The following is an 18,785-nucleotide window of genomic DNA, read 5'->3' on the forward strand; positions in this document are numbered from 1 at the left end:
CAGTGCTTCTGCAGGCTCAGAGCCCTAATCAGAGTTCCGAGGGCTCCTGGGGCATTGCTGGCCTTCCCTGGGCACAGCAAGCTGTGCTCACTAAAGATTGTGCTTACGGGTCAGCGTTGGGCAACTTTGGGCCTGATTTTAGGGTCTCCCTGAGTTGTGCCTGGGCAGCCCCAGATGAGCCCGAATGGGTGCTGCATTCATCCTGGCCTGACCAGTGCGTCTACCGCCCTGCCGTGGTGTTAGATATACACATCGATGCTGACCATATCTTCCCAAGTGAGGCCACCCACCTGGCTCCTCACAGAGCCAGACTGACCAGCTTTTTGTCCACTGCAAGGACCTGTCTGCACTAGAGGCCACAGTCCTCTCTGGAAAGCAGACCAGGGAAAGAAAACCCACGTCGCCCTCTTTGACCCCCTCGTTTTCCCACATTTGATGAAGATGTGGATTCTGAGAAATATGATTCTCGCAGGAGGAAAACGAGTCTGCAAGTACAGTGAGGACTTATGGGGACCCACCACAGGGGCCGGTTGGGACGTCTGTGCCCTGCTTCAGTGGGTGGAGAAGGCCTGACCTGCCCCGATGGCCACCGCCTTGTGGGAACATAGACCTGGATGGTTCACGAGAAGTTGCAAATCTAGATTTGTGCCTAAAGTCCCCTGGTTTTCAAATTTTAGCTCAAACTTTCAAAAGTACTACATAGGCCAAACAGAGCATCCCTGCAATGCTGGCTATACCCTGGAGATCTCTAGTTCTCATCTTTTGCCTTGAGCCACAGAGGAAGACGGGGCTGAAAGAAGAGTGGTTGGAGATATACAGCTGGAAGGTGGGCCTGTGAGCTGCCTGGCTGCCTCAGGAGGGCGTAGGAGGAGAGATCACGGAGTGGAGGCAAAGATCAACAGGCATTAAGAGGGGAAGCTTTGACCTTGAGGAGTTTTTTAATGTAAACTTTCTGTAAAGGACACATTAACATAGGAGTGGGTCATCCTTTTGTGATGACAGGGTTCAGGGTGCTAAGTGCATGTGGAATATATGCTCTGGTCAGATATGACTTAGCTCGCTTCAGAATAAATCCAGAATATCTTTTTTTTTCTTCCTGAAATGAAATAGGTATCCCTGTACTCAGAGGAAGAATTGGGTTTTTTTTTTTTCCAATCACAAGATGGCTGGGCTACTGGGGCCTCTGGAGCAGTCTTCCTGAGCGGGTTCACCTTCACACCCTTGGGTTATGCCCTACACCACATGACCAAACTGAGGGGACATGTTTCCTTGCATCCTTAAGATATTTAAAAAAATTTTTTTTAATGTTTATTCATTTTTGAGAGAGAGAGCATGAGCGGGTGAGGGACAGAGAGACAGACACACACAGAATCTGAAGCAGGCTCCAGGCTCTGAGCTGTCAGCACAGAGCCTAATTCGGGGCTCAAACTCATGAGCCGTGTGATTATGACCTGAGCCGAAGTTGGACACTTAACCGACTAAGCCACCCAGGAGCCCCACATCCTTCAGATATGTTTAAAGGAAATTGGTTCCTTGACTGAAATGAAAGCTATGAATAAATACGTCATGTGTACTCTGGCCTAATGGGGCTTCTGTGGCTCATTAGCCTGCCACCCACAGGAACATGTTGCTCCAAAGACCTGAGGCACCACTGAGCCCAGCAGGAAGCCACCGTAAGCCTCCTTTCAGGACCTGCAACCTGTCCCCAGAGGAACTCCCATAAAGCAAGTAGCAAACCGCTACGAGAGCTTCTCATGACCATGTTAGCCTGGGCCTGGCCATGTCAGAGGAAGCCCAGGCCTCTCAGCTGGAGCAGAAGGGCAGTCCCTGAGGAAGAAAACAAGGAAGCCATGTGCCGCTCTTCTAGCATCTCAGGAGAGGCCTTAGCCCCTTCATTAGACACCTGAGTGCCTTAGGACTTGATGCAAGGAGTGCCACCTGACAGGTATCCTCATTCACCTGTGTTCATTCACTCAGTCACCAAGAAATATTAAGTCTACCATGGCCAGGCACTGTTCTAGGTCCCTGGAATAAATCAGTGAACAAATAACAAAAATCCCTGCCCTGGATTACAGTATTTGCCACTATGACTGTGGCCGGCAATGGAGTTCTGGCAGCAAAGCCTCCTGTTAGGACATGTGCTCTTTGTTACGACACCAACACTGTTGCGCTTCCAAGCAGTCGATTTATTTATACAGTGGCCGTCTCCCTCATAAGGCTGTAGCTCCATGAGGCATTCAGTGATCCACGTCTCGTTCACTGCCATACCCCCAGCACCTGGGCTGTAGCAGGTGCCCAACGAAAAGGTGTTAGATGAGCTCACTGAGAAGTTAGTGTGTGTTCATATCCTAGCAGGCGGTAGGGTAGTGAATTTCTCAGACCCTGACCTAACCCAGAAAGCCACAGGGCCTATGAATAGACCAGCAGTTTTCAGAGCAAGCCCCTGGAATCTGGAAGGGATTCCTTCATGGGAGAGTGGCCAGGCCCTCATCACACCACCCCAGTCCCTTCAGGGACTCCTCGAGGAACAAGGCAGGCCTGGAGCCCATAGGGCATGCTTACCATCGCCTGATACTTCCAGCTAGTTTGCTGTCACCCAGGAAGCTTTGGGGGCTTGATGGTGTGGGTCAGGGCCTCTGTCATCTCTGAGTCTGTTGAGCATCTGACATCCCCTTCAACACAGGTGTTTAAGCTCACATCGACTACATCTGGGACAACACTGGGGACCTAAGTGTGGAGATCACTTTTTTATGATCTTTCCACATCTCAGGGTCACTCAGAGAGCTCGCCGATGCCAGCTTTAAGTCTCTGTTCTCCCTGTGCTCTCACAGACCAGGCTGGCTGGGGTGACTCTTAGCTGTAGCGATAAACTGAGTGTATCTTGAAGGCTTTTGCCCAGTGCTGGGAGAGGCCCACGACCTGCTGGTGAAGCAGCCTGTGTCTGCCCTGCATCCTTTTGCGAGGGAATGTGATTTACCACACTGATAGGTCCAGACTGGAGAATGCTAGCAAAGCCACTTTTATTGCAGACTCACTTGTCCTCGGAGAATTTGGCCCCCTCAGCTGATGAGGTGGCAGCGTTTCAACAGCAGAGGGCAGCAGAGCCGTCCCCACCTGCTCAGCCCACCTGTAAATTGGAGAACTGCTTCTAGTGAATTCTGGGAGGAAGTGGGCAAGAGATAGCCCAGCAACAACTGGGCTGGGAACTGACCTTTGTAGCTTGGGAGGGAGAAGTTCCAGGATCCAGGGCTCAGTGGCTTTGATGGATACAACTGTTGAAGGGTAAATCTTTAAATTCCCCAGTGTGTATTCATCCCAATAAAAAGATTTCTGTTTTGGAGAGAACTTGGTGGAGGGGCAGAGATGGCAGTGGTTTAACTTGTACCCCACACTCCCTGGTCAGGCCTTGGGGGTGAGGGGTACCCCAGGGATGAGAGTTTAGGGTTGATTTCCTATGTGCCCTCCGGGCAAGGGTGGCTGCTTGCTGTTACTTCCTGTCCACCCCTGCAAACATGTGGCCATTTCTTCTTGCCAGCTTTCCAGAGGTTTATAGTCTGGATCCGCGAACCCTGCAGGCGGGTGGAAAGTTCAGGCAGACACCGCCCTCATTCGTCTGCTTGGCCAGACACAGGAGCTTTGTGTGCGCTCAGAGCTCAGGCTCATTCATGAGGAAATAGGGTAGGTGTCCGTGCACCCAGGGGAATCCAGACTTGTTTACCCCAGCAGCACTCAGATTTTTGTGTAGGCTGCCTGCTCTCTCCTCCTGGGCTTTCTCTTCTCAGTTCCCCCAGCTGACTGAGATACTGGCCATAAGAGACCAAAGTGTTGGTAACATTGTTTAGAGCTGGTTTTGGAGTGAATTGCAGGCGACCACGGCCTGTCAGTGAGAATAGCGACACACAAATCAGAATGTGTGTAGAAACTAAGCCCACACCACACTGAGACCTGACGGCCCCAGAGTTTGCTGAGAAGAGTGTTGGAGGCACCTCCCTAGAGGTCTGTCAAGCCGTTTGGCTTTCAGCTCTGTCCCTCCATGTGAAGCTCAAGGCTCTGCTTCTAAACAACAGCACAGGATGTCTGCCCTGCTGGTATACTCTAGAGACCACAATTTTGACTCTCCATTGGAAACAACCTAAATGTCCAACCACATGGGACAGGGTAAAGGCAAAATGGCCCAGCTGTACAGTTCAATATTAGATAGCTATTAAGATGAAGAATAAGATTGTATAAAAGTTATTATCACAGAAAGATGAGATACATTTTTTCTTAAAAATCCAAGTTGTCAAGCAGTGTGGTCTTAGTTCAGTTAAAGTGTGTGTGTGTGTGTGTGTGTGTGTGTGTGCGCTTATGTGCATGTGTATATTTATAAAAATGGCTAGAAATGTGTGCTCAAAAAACATTAGCAGAAGTTATTGCTGGGGGCCATCTGGGTAGCTCAGTCAATTAAGCATCCAACTTTGGCTCAGGTTATGATCTCGCGGTTCGTTGGTTCGAGCCCTGCATCAGCCTCTGTGCTGACAGCTCAGGGCCTGAAGCCTGCTTCATATTCTGTGTCCCCCTCTCTTTCTGCCCCTCTCCCGCTCGCTCTCTGTTTCTATCTCTGTCTCAAAAAATAAACATTAAAAAAAATTTTTTTTAAGAAGTTATTGCTGGGTGATAAGAGTTATAAGTGATTTACATTTTTTGTCTATCAGTTTTTTCCCAAATTTTTACAACAAAAAAGTGTGATATTTATGATTGCACAAAGTTTTGCTTTTGTTTCCCTCTCCCTGCCTATCACATTACTTCTCCCCAGAATAGTCAGGTCTGAGGGGTATATGAAACCTCTTTTACTCAAGAGTCTCCCTGCCTCATCTCCAGAAAATTGTACACCTGGATGGCCCCTTGCTGGCCTTCTAGAATTTTCCTAACAGAAATACTTTACATAAAGTCCATATAAAAACTTGCATATCTGGAATTTTCTGCATTTATTTGGCAAAACTGCTGTTGAAGACATTTTTCAAAGATCATAAAAAGCCACAGGTAACTCTCACAATTCAGGCAAAGTTTGTTTTCTTGCAACAAACAGGTGGTTTGTTCCCTCAGACAATGAGGGGGTGTGCCCCCCAGCAACCTGGCAGCTGAGGAGAATAACTTTTCTCACCTTAGATGTCTGATGTAATGGTCCCTTTCCTCTCTGTCTTAATTACTTAGCTTTTCCATTTCTTTTTTGTTTTTTAAGATTATTTATTTTATTTTTTTATTTTTTTATTTTATTTTTTTTGAGACAGAGAGAGACAGAGCATGAACGGGGGAGGGTCACAGAGAGAGGGAGACACAGAATCTGAAACAGGCTCCAGGCTCTGAGCTGTCGGCACAGAGCCCAACGCGGGGCTCAAACCCACGGACCGTGAGATCATGACCTGAGCCGAAGTCGGACGCTTAACTGACCAAGCCACCCAGGCGCCCCTAAGATTATTTATTTTAAAAGAGAAAGCACATAAGCTGGGAAAGGGCAGAGAGAGAGAAGGGGAGAGAGAAAATCCCAGGTAGGTTCTGCGTTGTCAGCACAGAGCCCGACACAGAACTCAAGAACCAAGAACAAGCATCCACTGCTTCACCAACTGAGCCACCCAAGTGCCCCTTAGCTTTTCCATTTCTAATGACTTTCTTCTATTTCATGTTACCATATTTTCACTGTAAGCTAAGCCAAGTCCTTCTTGAAAGAAGGATCTAAAAAAAACTAATAAACTAGAACGTTCTCCCTCTCTTATAGCATAAGCTCCCTGAGGGCAGAGATTATGGCTCTTCATGGTTATATTATCCCAGGCTCCAAAACAGGGCCTGGCAATAACAAATGCCCAGTAAATGTTGAATGGGTCAATGGAGGAAGGAGGGATGGATGGGTGGATGGATGGATGGAAGAATGGATGGATGGATGGATAGATGAATGGATGGATGGATGGGTGGAAGAATGGATGGATGAAGGGATAGATGGATGGATGGGTGGATAACCAAGGAGAACCAGAGTAGGAGGGACTATTTCTACAGAGCTATCCACAGGGCTTGTGTGGCATCTATAGTCAGCTCCCCTCCAAATCAGGCAATTGTTGTCCTAGGACCCTCCCCAGTGCACATGTTTCTGCACTGCTGGCTGGTGATACTCAGCTCTCTTGGCTGGATTTCCATTCGCCCTCCCCATCTCTACTCTTCTCCTATTTAGCAGTTTCAACTTTTACTTGTTTGTACTTTACTTTTTTTGTACTTTTCAACTTTTACTTTGTTTGTACTTTAAACATTTTTTTAACTGATCCAAAAACAAAATCCTTAAATAATTGTTTTACCTAAATCAGTCCCTCTGACAAGCTTCATGTTACAGTACAAAGAGCATTAGTCAAGAGGCAGGGGCCATGGGGTCTAGTCCACCCTGTGTGCTGTCCGTAAAACAGAGTTATTCAAAGTTGCCCTTCCTTACTCCCAGCATTGTTGTAAAGATCAACAGAAGTGTATCATAAGATCACCTTAAAAGATAAAATGCTAAATCTCTAGAGCACTTTAAAAAAAAAAGGCAAGGTGCCCCTGCGTGGCTCAGTCGGTTTGGAATCTGCCTTCCACTCAGGTCATGATCTCACAATTCATGGGTTCAAGCCCCACATTGGGCTCTATGCTGTCCTCTCAGAGCCTGCTTCAGATCCTCTCTCCTGCCCCCCTCTCTCTGTCTCTCTCTCTCTCTCTCTCTCTCTCTCTCTCAAAAGTAAATAAATAAAAACTTAAAAAAAAAAAAAAAAAAAAAAGGAGGGGTGCCTGAGTGGCTCAGTGAGTTAAGCATCCAACTCTTCGTTTTGGCTCAGGTCATGATCTCACAGTTCATGGCTTCGAGCCCCATGTTGGGCTCCGTGCTGACAGTTCAGAGCCTGGAGCCTGCTTCGGATTCTGTGTCTCCCTTTGTCTGTCTGCCCCTCTTGGGTTCATACTCTGTCTCTCCCTCAAAAATAAGTAAACATTAAAAAAAAATTTTTTTAATTAAAAAGCAAGGTTGAAGGAAGTTTACCTAAAAGCCCTAGGATTATCACTTGTGTGGCCACTAGCCAAAGATTAGCTACTATTAAAAAAAAAAAAAAAAAAAAAAAAAAAGTTGCATTCCATGCATCTTGTTTCTTATTCTGAAAACCACTCCTATATCTGGTGAATTCAGATGTGGGGTCCCCACCAAAGAGAAAGCTATGGAACAGCCCAGGAATGGGATGTCTACTTAGAGGAGAATTCTGACTCCCGCTATCCCACTCCCTATCTGCTTCCTTTTTTTTTTTAAGTTTCAAGTTTTTATTTAAATTCTAGTTAACATATAATGTAATATAGGTTTCAGGAGTAGAATTTAGTGATTCATCACTTACATAGAACACCCAGTGCTCATCACCAGAGCCCTCCTTAATCCCCATTATCCATCTAGCCCATCCCCAACCCACCTCCCTCCATCAGCCCTCAGTTTGTTCTCTATTGTTAAAGTCTGTTTTATGGTTTGCCTCTCTCCCTCTCTTTCCCCCTCCCCCTGCCATGTTCAACCTCAACCCAATCTCAGACACCTCCAGTTACAAAAAAAGACTAAAAACAGTCCTCTCTGGAAAAAGCCTTGCCAACCTTTATGTGGGTAGAAGACACACCTCTGTCTCCAATACTCTGACTTACGGGAGAACAGATGGAGTTAAAGGAGAAGGAAAGTCTACTGGCCAATACTCTGAAAGTGACTGGTTGGGTACCAGTAACCCAGAGGATACCAAAAGAGACTGATATGATTCATTACCATCGGAAATGAAAGTGATTACGACAGCATTTATGTACACACAGTGTCTCCTTTCAAGTTTATGATTCCCCCACAAGACCTCAATTCTCATGCCCCCTCCCATCAAGGCAGAAAATCAGGGCAACAAGGAGGTGTTAGTGATAAGTCCTTGCTGTGAGAGCTGTTTGTCAGAGACCTCTCTCAGTCAGTCAGTCCCTGGAAGGCGGGTTCAGTGCTTGGAGTCAGGGCCACTGGCTGGCCAATATGCTGATTTTAGCATCATGCTTCTCAATATCCTCATACGGAGTCCAGGACAAGTCATGCTGTAGCTTGCAGGTGCCAAGGAGGTCATATGGACAACTTGTCCCCTTGGGAGAAATAATAGAAAAATACTGCTGACCACTCTCCCGTTTATAAAGGTAATAAATGTTGCCAGGTTTTTTTACTATATTACAAGCTACATGGTGCAAGTCAGCATCTCTGCGAGCATCTTCCAGTACCTTCCTGGCTTGTTCTTATAAATGTTGGATTTGCTCAGCTACGACTGTTATTTTGTTGGGGGCATTTGCTCGGATGACTTCGTCAGCCTCCTCGACCCATAGCTGGCTGAACTCTTTGGTCTGCGGGGACTCCCCCCGACTGCCCCGGCGTTTTGGCGTCCCCCATGACAACAGCCGACCCTATCTGCTTCCTGAAGAAAGGGCATGTGACCAAGTTGTGGTTTTTCCTTTTGCAGGAACAGCTCGAGAACTACGACTTCACCAAATTCCACTCGCTGAAGCCCAAGCTGATCGAGGCAGTGGACAACATGTTGAGCAGCAAGATCTCGTCCCTGATGCACCTCATCAGCCAGGAGGAGATGAGCATGCCCACGCAGCTCGTGCAGGGCGGCGCCTTCGACGGCACCACCGAGGGCCCCTTCAACCAGGGCTACGGGGAGGGTGCCAAGGAGGGCGCCGATGAGGAGGAATGGGTGGTGGCCAAAGACAAGCCCGTCTACGACGAGCTCTTCTATACCCTGTCGCCTGTCAATGGCAAGATATCGGGTGTCAACGCCAAGAAGGAGATGGTGACATCCAAGCTGCCCAACAGCGTCCTGGGCAAGATCTGGAAGCTGGCGGACTGTGACTGTGACGGCATGCTGGACGAGGAGGAGTTCGCACTGGCCAAGCACCTCATCAAGATCAAGCTCGACGGCTACGAGCTGCCCAACAGCCTGCCCCCCCACCTTGTGCCCCCCTCCCACAGGAAGTCCTTGGCGAAGGCCGACTGAGGGGTGGGCCGCTCACAGGGCAGGCAGCGGGGGGGTAGGCATCAGGGACCTGTGCCTGAGGCCCGTGCCACTGCTGACTCACTGACCCTAGCCAAGGCACTGCCCTCTCTGTGCCTCAGTTTCCCCACCTATGGAATGAGGAGGGCACACACTGGACACTAGATGAGGTTCTTTCACCTTTAAAATTCCCCGAGTTTCTATTAAAATATTGGGAGGAGGGTGTGGATAAGGAGATTGAAGGGTTAAGAAAAAAGAGAAATTGACCAAAGAGTACTCCGAGGCCTGGAGAGACCTAGATGTGGAAGCGGGCTGTGCACAGCCAGACAGCCACAGGGAGTGAGCCGGGGGCTTTTCTGGAGCAGGGGGAGCCTTCCGCACTGGACCACATCATTGTGCACCTGCCTTGGCCCCTGTCTGTCCCTTAGAGGGCACCCAGAAGGAGCAAAGTTGATCTTATTTATTTCATTTCCTGTTGTATTGAGAGTGGAAAACAGCAGAGCACAGAGCGTTTCTGCACTCTCCAGACCGCCTACCAAAGAGAAGACTGCTTCCCCTGGGTGTGAAAGGAGAGTCCCCTTTGCCTGTGTGCACCCCTGTCCCTCCTGCAGGCTCTAGCAGCACAGGCAACCAGGCCAGCAGAGAGCATTTGTGACACCCGACACCCCCCTGACTAGCCCACCCAGAGCTCCCCCAACCTGGGCCCTTCCCAGCAAAATTGCATTTGGTTAGGAATTTGGAAATCAGAACCTTTATTAGCCCTTGGCAAGATTTCTAGTATTCAAATCATGCTGGAGTCTGAAGGTTGGTTTTTCTTACTGGTCTGTCCAGTAATTTGTAGCAAAGTCTATTTATATCATATTCAAACTATAGTAAAGGAATGAGGTGGTTCTCTGTAGTCATCAGTTAGTGTGGTGACAGGTCCCCAAGGCCCCTTGGACGATGGCAGGATTTAAATTCAGCAAAACCATGTCTTGGTGCCTGCCGCGTGCTCGGTCTGGGGACACAAGGGAACGAGAGGTGAGCTTGCCCCAGGGTGTCAGGTAGAAAAGGTCATTCTCTAGCTTTAGACGCTATTTTTATAAAAAGAAAAAAAAAAAAAAAGAAAAGAAAAGAAAAGAAATAGGCATCTTTATTATGTCCAGTTTTTCTTTCTTACAGGAAAAGCCTTTATACAAATAGGATGGCATCTTTCATATGAAACCTTTTTCTTTAAAAGGCTGTGAGGTTCAAACCATGCATGCCCCTCACAAGGCAGGATTGGGGCACATCCCGCACGTGGGTTCCTGAGTGTTCTGTCTGAGTCCTGGTATAAACCTCTCTGGTCCACACACTCAACTGCCTGTCAGATGGAAGTGGTTAATGCTCACTACCACCTTCCCTCCTTCGTGGGCTGCAGTTTGGGTATTCATTTCATCAATATTTATGCAATTAAAAAAAGAGAGGCGCAAAATGGTGATGGCTGCACGACATGGGGCCCCACCAGCACCGAAGTGAAGTGAAGTCAGAACAGTCCCGCCTGAGCCTTCCAAAAACCACATTTTTTTTTCCTGATGTTACCGGTGATATCAGAGTCAGAAGTACAGAATTAAGAGTCAATTTTTTTTTATTTTGGGGAAGTATTTATCCAGATGCCAGCCCTTGCACTCCCTAGTTCACTTTTTAAATAATGTCATTTTAAGAGAAATAAATTCATAATATGATTTTTAGTCTTAATGAGCACTTTTAAACTCATTAGAAACCTATAGAGGTTTATAATGTCACTACTCTCATATTAGCAGATGGGTTGGTGAACGCGTGAGGACTGCCCCAGGGTGTACCCACAAGGGAGCCCACCAAAGGGCAAAACAGAAAAGAGAGAATTCATCGGTCCAAAGGTTTAGAGGTGCCAAGGTTAGCTGATTTTCCACTCAGAACTATCCTGCTCCTTTAATCTTCTCAGTTGTCATATATAAACACATACACATACATGCACCACATGAGTATGTGTTCTTGACACTTGTCAACATGCATATATGCAGATATGGCCAAGTGTCGTCTATGCAGAGACATACGGGAAAACTATATTAGAGGACAGCAGACTGAGGTGTCTGCTTTCTACAGGAAAGGAAACTTCTCTTGGTGGTGTTGTGATCCCTACCCCATACGCTCAGGTGGGACAACATCAGGCAGCTGCATGCTTTCCCTGCTGAGAAAGAAAAAAGAAAAGAAGTCACATGCCCACTTTTCTTAACATCTCTTACAACATGAAGTCAGTCATCATGAAGAGTTGATTGGAAAGAGCAATGTCCCTGGAGGACATTAGGGATGGCTGCTAAGGCTGTGGACCCGTATCTTCCCAGGACCCGCACAAAGTTCCCGGAGTCTGTGTCCAGAACCCCTCCCTCCTTGTGCAGCAGGGCTGGGGGATGGCAGAGCCCTCCCGAATCTGTTCACACTGACCCAGCACGTGGCCCTCCCTACAACACCCAGTTTTCAAAGCACCCCCTCCCCGGAGTGTCTGCAGCTGGGCGGGGTAGTGGAGGCAGGTAAACTCTAGCGCTGTGACACTCCCCATGCTCTCCACAATTCCACGGCAGAAACTCTGCTTTCACAAGATGCTGCATAACACAAACCTCTGCAGCCTTGAGTTCAAGAGAAAAAGCAAGTTCAGCCTGATCCTCCCAAAGACAGCTTCCAAGTCGTAAGCCTACTAATGAGGCCCTCCCTCCTGAACCTATCTGCAAAGAAACGTTGCACCAAGACCTATCAAAAACCTCCAGTTTCGTGGCGACGTGGGGACACCCAACCTGCTCCAGCCTCAGGCTCCAGCCCAGCATTGTATACCGATACCTTCCTTACTGCGCTATGCAGGGCCCAGGACTGGTCGCTCTTCAGTGGGGAGGGCCATTCATTTAGCTGGCCCCCATCCCTCCAGGGCTGGACTGGGTTCCCCTTGGAGCCCTTGTCATTATGCAGCTATCACATCTTTGGGTTTGGAGGCGTGACTCCTCCTGCAGGATGGCGGGCCTTTGAGGAGCTGAATTCTTGTGTGTCCGGGACTGGGTTTCCAGGTGGGTCAGAGAGCACATGAGGAGAAGCCAATGCCTCCCGCCCTCCTCTCGACCCCTGCTCATTTTCAGCCCACTGGAGAAGCCTCAGCAGAACCGTGGCCCCACTGCCGCTGAGCACAGCCCTTTTTCATGTTCCGCTGGTTCCCCCGGGGAGCCGCCTCTCCACCACACCAGGAAGGTCTCGTACCGCAGTCCGTTGTCCAGCGTGGGGTTTCACCACCAGTCATGGCCCGACTGCCACCACTGGGACCTCCCCACTTTGCACCATTACACGCCTTCGGTACTCCCAGAGCAGTACCCCAGACGAGTTGTCTTGAAAAAAGGGAAGCATTTAACAGCGGCACTGTGTATTTCCTCCGTGGAATGTAGCAGAGAAATAACCTTCTTAGGACAGATAACCACTGAGTTTATCCAGGTGAACGTGGGCCTAATTTAAGAGTGTATCAGGTTACATGTCAATTAGCCAATGCAGTTAATACACAATGCTTCTATTTTTTTTTTTTTTTTTTTGTAATCCTGTTTCCAGGTGTCAAATAAAAAAAGACACAATCTGTTGATCAATAAACTTGTGAAAAATTCGCTAGCTTTCCTCCATTGGCTCTGGCTTTCCCATGACTGTGTGGCAGTTGTCTCAGCAGTAAAGCAGGGATCCAAGGCATTAGGGGGAGGGTGCGTTCCTGCTGCGCACCATCCCTGTGACCCCCAACTCTTCCCGTGTCCTCTAAGCCAGGACGTTCCCCAAAATGGGCCATCTTTAGCCGGAAAGCAACTCCATCTGCTCCCCAGCAGAGGTCAGGTCCAGGACCAAGCCCCAAGTGAGGATGACTGGAAAGCTGGACTGGAGGAACCACGGAGACAGACCCTTCCGTGGCTAGGGAGGGCATCACTGAGCATTCTCAAAGGAGAGAGCACCTGCCACGATGTCCTCTCCAGTTTGGAGGCAAGTCCCTGCGCCTGAAGCTGCAGTAGTGCTAGGGTTGGAGCCCCCTGGCTGGCACTGTTCCTGCCTCTTGTCACCTCACAGGTGCAGATACACATCCCCAGAGCAGACACCTGGGTTTTTCCTGCTGTCACCCATCTACCCTTGTGGTGACCCAGACCTGGAATTTCCTTCTCAGAGCACTCCCCCACTCAGTCTGAGCCACAAGCTTTGGGTGAGATAGACCCCTCTCCAGGTGGGTCCTGACTGTCTTGAGCCAATTAGAGTATTTCATCCTCTGGTCACAAATTCAGGAATGGACATGTGGCTCAATTCAAGCCCATGAGAGCCAAGCCCCTCAGACTTCCCTTCCAGCTCTTGAGGGGGTGTTCTCTCTTTGAACCAGACAGTGTAAAGAAGCAAGCCTATTGGTACAACAATATAAATGGCATTGAGAGGGGTTCCCAGAGACTGGGGACAGGGGAGCGAGGTTAGGCTCGCAGCAACCACCCTCTGGATCAAGAAGGTGAAGGAAGCCTTGAAAAAGGCAGAGGGAGTCCAGGCCTGTGGTGGCCTCATTTGAACTGGGGATCAAACCTCACCTGGGGTGACAGAGTGCCTAGTCCTAGTCAGTTAAGTGTCAGAGTTAATTTCAGCTCAGGTCATGATCTCATAGTTCATGAGATAGAGCCCCGAGCTAGGCCCTGAGCTATCAGCACGGAAACTGCTTGGGATTCTCTCTCTCTCCCTTTCTCTCAGCTCCTCCCTGCACTCTCTTGCACTCTCTCTCTCTCTCTCTCTCAAAATAAATGAACATAAGAAAATAAAAAATAAACTCCTCACCTAAAGTCCTCCTCCTGCAGACCTCTGGGCCAATACATTCCTTTTATACTGTTTACATTTGACTTGAGGTTTTAGTTATTTGCAACATGAATAATGCAAAACTACGTACTAACAAGGGATTCTCATTTCAGCAGGGGCTGCAATCAGTTACAGCAAAAGAGGAGCCAGTGCTTGCTGCACGCACAGTGGCTTAGCCGCATTCGAGCTCAGGAGGAAGAAACCCAGTTCCCCAGTGCCACTCAACAACCAATACAACCACCTCTATTGAGCTCTGTGTGCAAAGTATCATGCGCTCCAGCCTGCCCTCTGGTGGTCACATCATACAAGATGCCCCAGGCCAAGGGTCTCAATAGGAGGAGAAACAAGCTGGAAAGGAGGGGGCAGGTGGCAGAGAACCTGCTAGAAGGAACAGGATTTTAACTGGGGCTGATAGGACAGGAGAATGTGGACAATGAAAACAGAAGGGATGTTCTAAGCTGAAAGAGCAGCTGAAGCCCAGATGTGGGCAGGCAAGCTTTGGTCCTGTTTGGGCAATGGGGAGTCTTCATAGGTATGAGCAAGGCTGAGTTCTGGGAGGTAAACGGGGGGGGGGGGGGGGGGGGCAAGGCGGTGCATAGGCTGATGTGCAGGCAGAATGATGAGTCAGGGAACGGTGATGGGGCCCTGCAGGGGCAGTGCAGGACGGGGCAGGAGGGTAGACTGTGGAGCTCTTGGGGAGCATGGAGCACCCCCCACAGAGGACTGACTGGATCTGGGGCTATGAGCGAGGAAGAAGCCCGGGCTCATGCCAACATCAGGATGCCAGCCAGTGGCAGGAGGGACCTCACAGGGGGAGGGCAGTAGAGGAGGAAGCTCCTCCCAGATGCAGGGGAGCTGCCCACCACCCCCCCCCCCAACAAGAGCACCATGTGTCTCACTCCCAGCCACGGGCCTGAGGTTCCAGGGTGCTTTGTCCTGCTCAACTGTCAAGGGCAGGCTGCCATGCTGCTCCTCTCATTGTCCTTGGCTGTCAGGGACAGTGGCCTGAGCCTCTTCTCAGAGTTTCCTGGGCTGCTGGATGAACCTACAGACACCCACCCCAGACCAGTGACTATTACCCCAAGTTTAGCCAGACATTCTGTGAAGCCACTCAAATTAGAACTCTCTGGCATGCAGTTCAAGATTGCTCAGGGAAGGAAAGAGAGTTGCCTGCAGGCTCCCCCCGCCTCCACAGCTCGTGCCCTGAGCCATGAGCCATGAGACTTAGCCAGTTCTGTGGAAGCACAGGTGCTGGGGGCCTCACCGTGAAGCTCCAAAGAGTGAACATTGTGTCTCTGGCTTTGGAGAAGACTGTTATTTCCACAGCCTTTGCAGCTCCAAGTTATTCCTTCCCAAGAGGAGAGCTCACTTCAGAAAGTGGCCCCTGGGCATGAGGGAGCACCCACCATTTGGCCCTGGGCCAGGTCAGGGCTTAGAAAGCCAAGCCCAGAGTCCAAGGACTCTCCTCCATCTATGGTGGCATTCCCCTGGACAGGATGGGAGGGCTATGGCCCAGCATCCCTCCCATCCCACCCCTGTGGGTGCTCACAAAGAGGCCCTGCAGGGGTGCAGAAGGGCAGTCCCAGACTGTGGGTGCAGAAGCTTCTGACCAGAGGCTCTGCCATTTGGATGCCTTTTACCTGGACTGTAACACCCCCATGGCACTCCCACCCAGAGCCAACTTGAGGCCCATCCCATGGGCCTCTGCATCTTGACAGCCAGGACCCCCACCTGACACTGGGGGCATCTGAGGTGGGAGGAGGATGAAGGAGGAGCTCCTGGAGCAACAGTCTGGAGCATTCCTGAGCCACCCCCTCCCAGTCTGGGCCATGCCCTCTGGCAGGTGGGAGGACAATGCCGGCTGTGTGCCGTCACCCCTGCCCCACTCGCTCAAGAGGAGGGCCATGGCGTGGCCCCAGCTCCAGCCTTGGCCTCTCCTGTGGTTCTCTCCCTCCCCACACAGCCCCTGCTATCTGCCATTTCCATCTGTCCAGTAGGGTCTCCTTCCAGGCACAGACAACACCAAGGTGAGCGGTTTCCTATTTCCTTTCTACCTGCGCTTTTCATCCCAAGGGGCAGCAACCCATCCCTGTGGTCCCAAGAATCTGGAAAGTGGGGTGGGGCAAAGGGCTCAGAGGCACTCAAGTGCAGGGCACCAGCTGGGAGCCCCAGAACCTTACCTGGCTGGGCCCCAAGTTGCAACCCCCCCCCCACCATCAGATGTGGGGACAGTTCACGCTCCTCCTCCAACCTCCATGCCCCTCAACATCTCCAGCTTAGAGCAATATCCAGTGGCCTCTTGTCCCCATAAGGCTGCAGGCCCCAGGGCTGGTCAGCCCCACAGTCCCCAGCAGCTCCTTGGGGCTACAGGGTGCCTGAAGCAGGGGGCCAGCCACAGAGCCCCACGGTAGTGCTCCCAGCCCTGTCCCACCATGGACTCGGCGTATGAGATGAGCCACATTCGCAAGCTCCAGGCACAGCACATGCGGATGCAGGAGAAGACTTTCACCAACTGGATCAACAACATCTTCCAGCACGGCCGGGTGAGTGTAGCTGAGTGTGTCCCACAGCCATCCTCTGCTGTCCCCCCAGCTCCCTGGTCAGTGGCCTCTGGGGGCCCACTGTGAGGTCATCTGGCTGAGACGTCTCGCAGACCCCAAAACACAGATGAGTCCGGTGCTCCTTCCTTAAGGAAGACCCTCTGGGCTGTACCTCCCAGGTCCTGGGATAGGCCAGACAGGTGAGGGGGGCTGACCCTGTGCCTCTTCCCCACCCCTCCCAGGTGGGCATCAAGATCCAGAACCTGTACACAGAGCTGGCCGATGGCACCCACCTACTGCGGCTGCTGGAGCTCATCTCGGGGGAGGCCCTGCCACCCCCCAGCCGGGGCCGCATGCGAGTACACTTCCTAGAGAACAGCAGCCGAGCTCTGGCTTTCCTCAGGGCCAAGGTGGGCACCGGGGAGAGGGCTTCTGGGCCAGGTGCTGGGGTGGGCAGCAGGGACAGGCTGGACTACCAGATCTTCTTTCCTGGGCTGGCCAGGGCAGAGCAGAAGATCTGGAGCCTGAATCCGGGAATAGCAGCTAGGATACAGAGATGCAGAAAGCAAAGCCCTTCCTTGAACAGTACTGCCAGCTTAGAGGGCCCCAAACGGGTGGGAGCAGAAACAGCCTTCATCCCCGTGGGCGGGACTGAAATATGCTGTTGACTGAAACAAGGGAATCAGAGAATTCTCAGCAGGCAGATTCCGTGTACTTCTAACTTCTCCTTTCCTAAATAAGGAAGTTTACCAGGCAAGACCCATGGTAAGTGGGCCAGCAGATCCTGGATGCGGGGTTGGGGGAGGCAGGCTGAGGGTAGAACACAGGAGAAGAACCCTGGAAACTGAGCCAGGCAGCAGAGGGTACAGGTCTTCCTTAGAGAAGCTGGATCACTTAGCAGCGAGGGACCACAGCAAACAGGAGGGAGGCAGAGTCTCCTGAAAGAAAGAGCCCAAAGAAATAGTCACTAAAAGGAGGCAAAAGCTCCAGGGACAAGGAAGGACCCTCATGGCCAGTGTCAGGGGGCTGGACAAGGGTGATTTATACTGAGAACCAGGTTGGGAAGCCCATAGGGCTCCTGGGCTTGGGACTGAACCCATGAGTTGGCTGTTCCTGGAGGCTGCAAGCCACTGAGCTGGAACTGGCTGGGCTGAACCTGAGTGTCACTTAAGTCCTGGGTTGGAAGTCATAGCCCCTGGGAGCCTGGCATGCTGGAGAGAGGCCAGGGAGGTAAGAAACCAAAGCAAATTACAGGGGCACTGCGGTCCCCAAGCACAGGGAGGAGCAGACAGCTGACAGTCACAGAATGCCATGCTCTTTTTGGTCCCAGGGACAATAGCCTGTGAACCAGCCCCCTCCCCTCCAGGTACGTGGGAAGAGTAGGAGCCCCATGGCCCTCATCAGAGGCTCTGCAGCTCCCCCCGAGCTTTGATACATAGCATGTCACTGATGCATAGTCTGTGAAGGTGACAGCTTGCCTCCACTGTACATACTGTTACCCCAACACAGGGTTGATGAGTAGCAGGATGTGGGGTGCACTCATTTCTGGAGACCTTGTCATTTGCTGGACACTCCATGCCAGGCTCTGGGGACCACAATCAGCAAAGCCCAGACCCGACTGCAAGGGGCCTGCAGTTTCAGGGAAGACAACTGATTTTAACCCAGGTCACCGGGCGCCAGTAAATGTTTACCAATCAGCTCTCAGGGCAGAGGGAATAAAAGCCCTCGTTTGTAGCACCTGCCGGTTTCTGTGGCATTGATACCCCTACCACGGCTGATTCCAAGCTACCAGCGGGGTATCACCAAACACCAAGTGGGAAGATCAGCCTTCACAAGCTGGTATGGGCAGACTCCAACACCCCACTGACCAGATGCTCCAACTCCAAGCTGAGGTGAGCGCAGAAGGGCTCAGGTGTGCCAGGAGAAGGCTGGAGCATGGGGCGGACCCTTCAGAGACCAGACAGACACAACAAAGTGTACCCACGGGAGTACCCAGCGATGCAGCCTCAGCCACCAGGCAGGTGGTTGGCCGAAGCCAGCTTCCCGCCAGGTCTTATGGGAGTCTCTCCTCTTCTTTCTCCATTTAATGCATACTTATCCATTACCCACTATATGCCAGACGCTCTGCTAGGGAGACACTAGGGAACAAAACCAAGATCCCCACCCAAGCGGGGTGAGGGGGCCAAGCATGTGTGTTTGAGCGGGAGGAATTAGTCCTTGGGTTGTGATTTTAAATAAGGTGGCCGTTGAAAGTACCATTGAAAAAGTGCTGTTTAAGACTTAGAAGAAGAGAGGGAAGTAGCCATGTGGCTACAGGGGGGAATATTTTCAGACAGCAGGGACAGCCAGTACAAAGGCCCCAAGGCCTGTGCTAACAATCCCA

The 18,785-nt window shown here is 50.8% G+C and overlaps 2 protein-coding genes and 1 pseudogene across 2 annotated transcripts in view; 2 read left to right on the forward strand and 1 right to left on the reverse strand.

Annotated features, from left to right (window-relative positions):
- EHD4 (EH domain containing 4) overlaps window positions 1–12,660 on the forward strand; it is an 87,764-nt gene extending 75,104 nt beyond the window's left edge. Inside the window, exon 6 of the mRNA XM_060618854.3 lies at window positions 8,496–12,660. Coding sequence (XP_060474837.1) covers window positions 8,496–9,032 — 537 coding nt within the window. The 3' untranslated portion in view covers window positions 9,033–12,660. The remainder of the gene's footprint in view (window positions 1–8,495) is intronic.
- LOC144616493 (uncharacterized protein C1orf50 pseudogene) lies at window positions 6,783–8,485 on the reverse strand (annotated as a pseudogene).
- Window positions 12,661–15,608: 2,948 nt separating the features above from the next.
- Window positions 15,609–18,785, forward strand: part of SPTBN5 (spectrin beta, non-erythrocytic 5) — a 45,495-nt gene continuing 42,318 nt past the window's right edge. Inside the window, exons 1-2 of the mRNA XM_060618859.3 lie at window positions 15,609–16,405; window positions 16,645–16,812. Coding sequence (XP_060474842.3) covers window positions 16,295–16,405; window positions 16,645–16,812 — 279 coding nt within the window. The 5' untranslated portion in view covers window positions 15,609–16,294. The remainder of the gene's footprint in view (window positions 16,406–16,644; window positions 16,813–18,785) is intronic.

Source organism: Panthera onca, chromosome B3, assembly GCF_046562875.1.
Source record: "Panthera onca isolate mPanOnc1 chromosome B3, mPanOnc1 haplotype 2, whole genome shotgun sequence".
NCBI lineage: Eukaryota > Metazoa > Chordata > Mammalia > Carnivora > Felidae > Panthera > Panthera onca.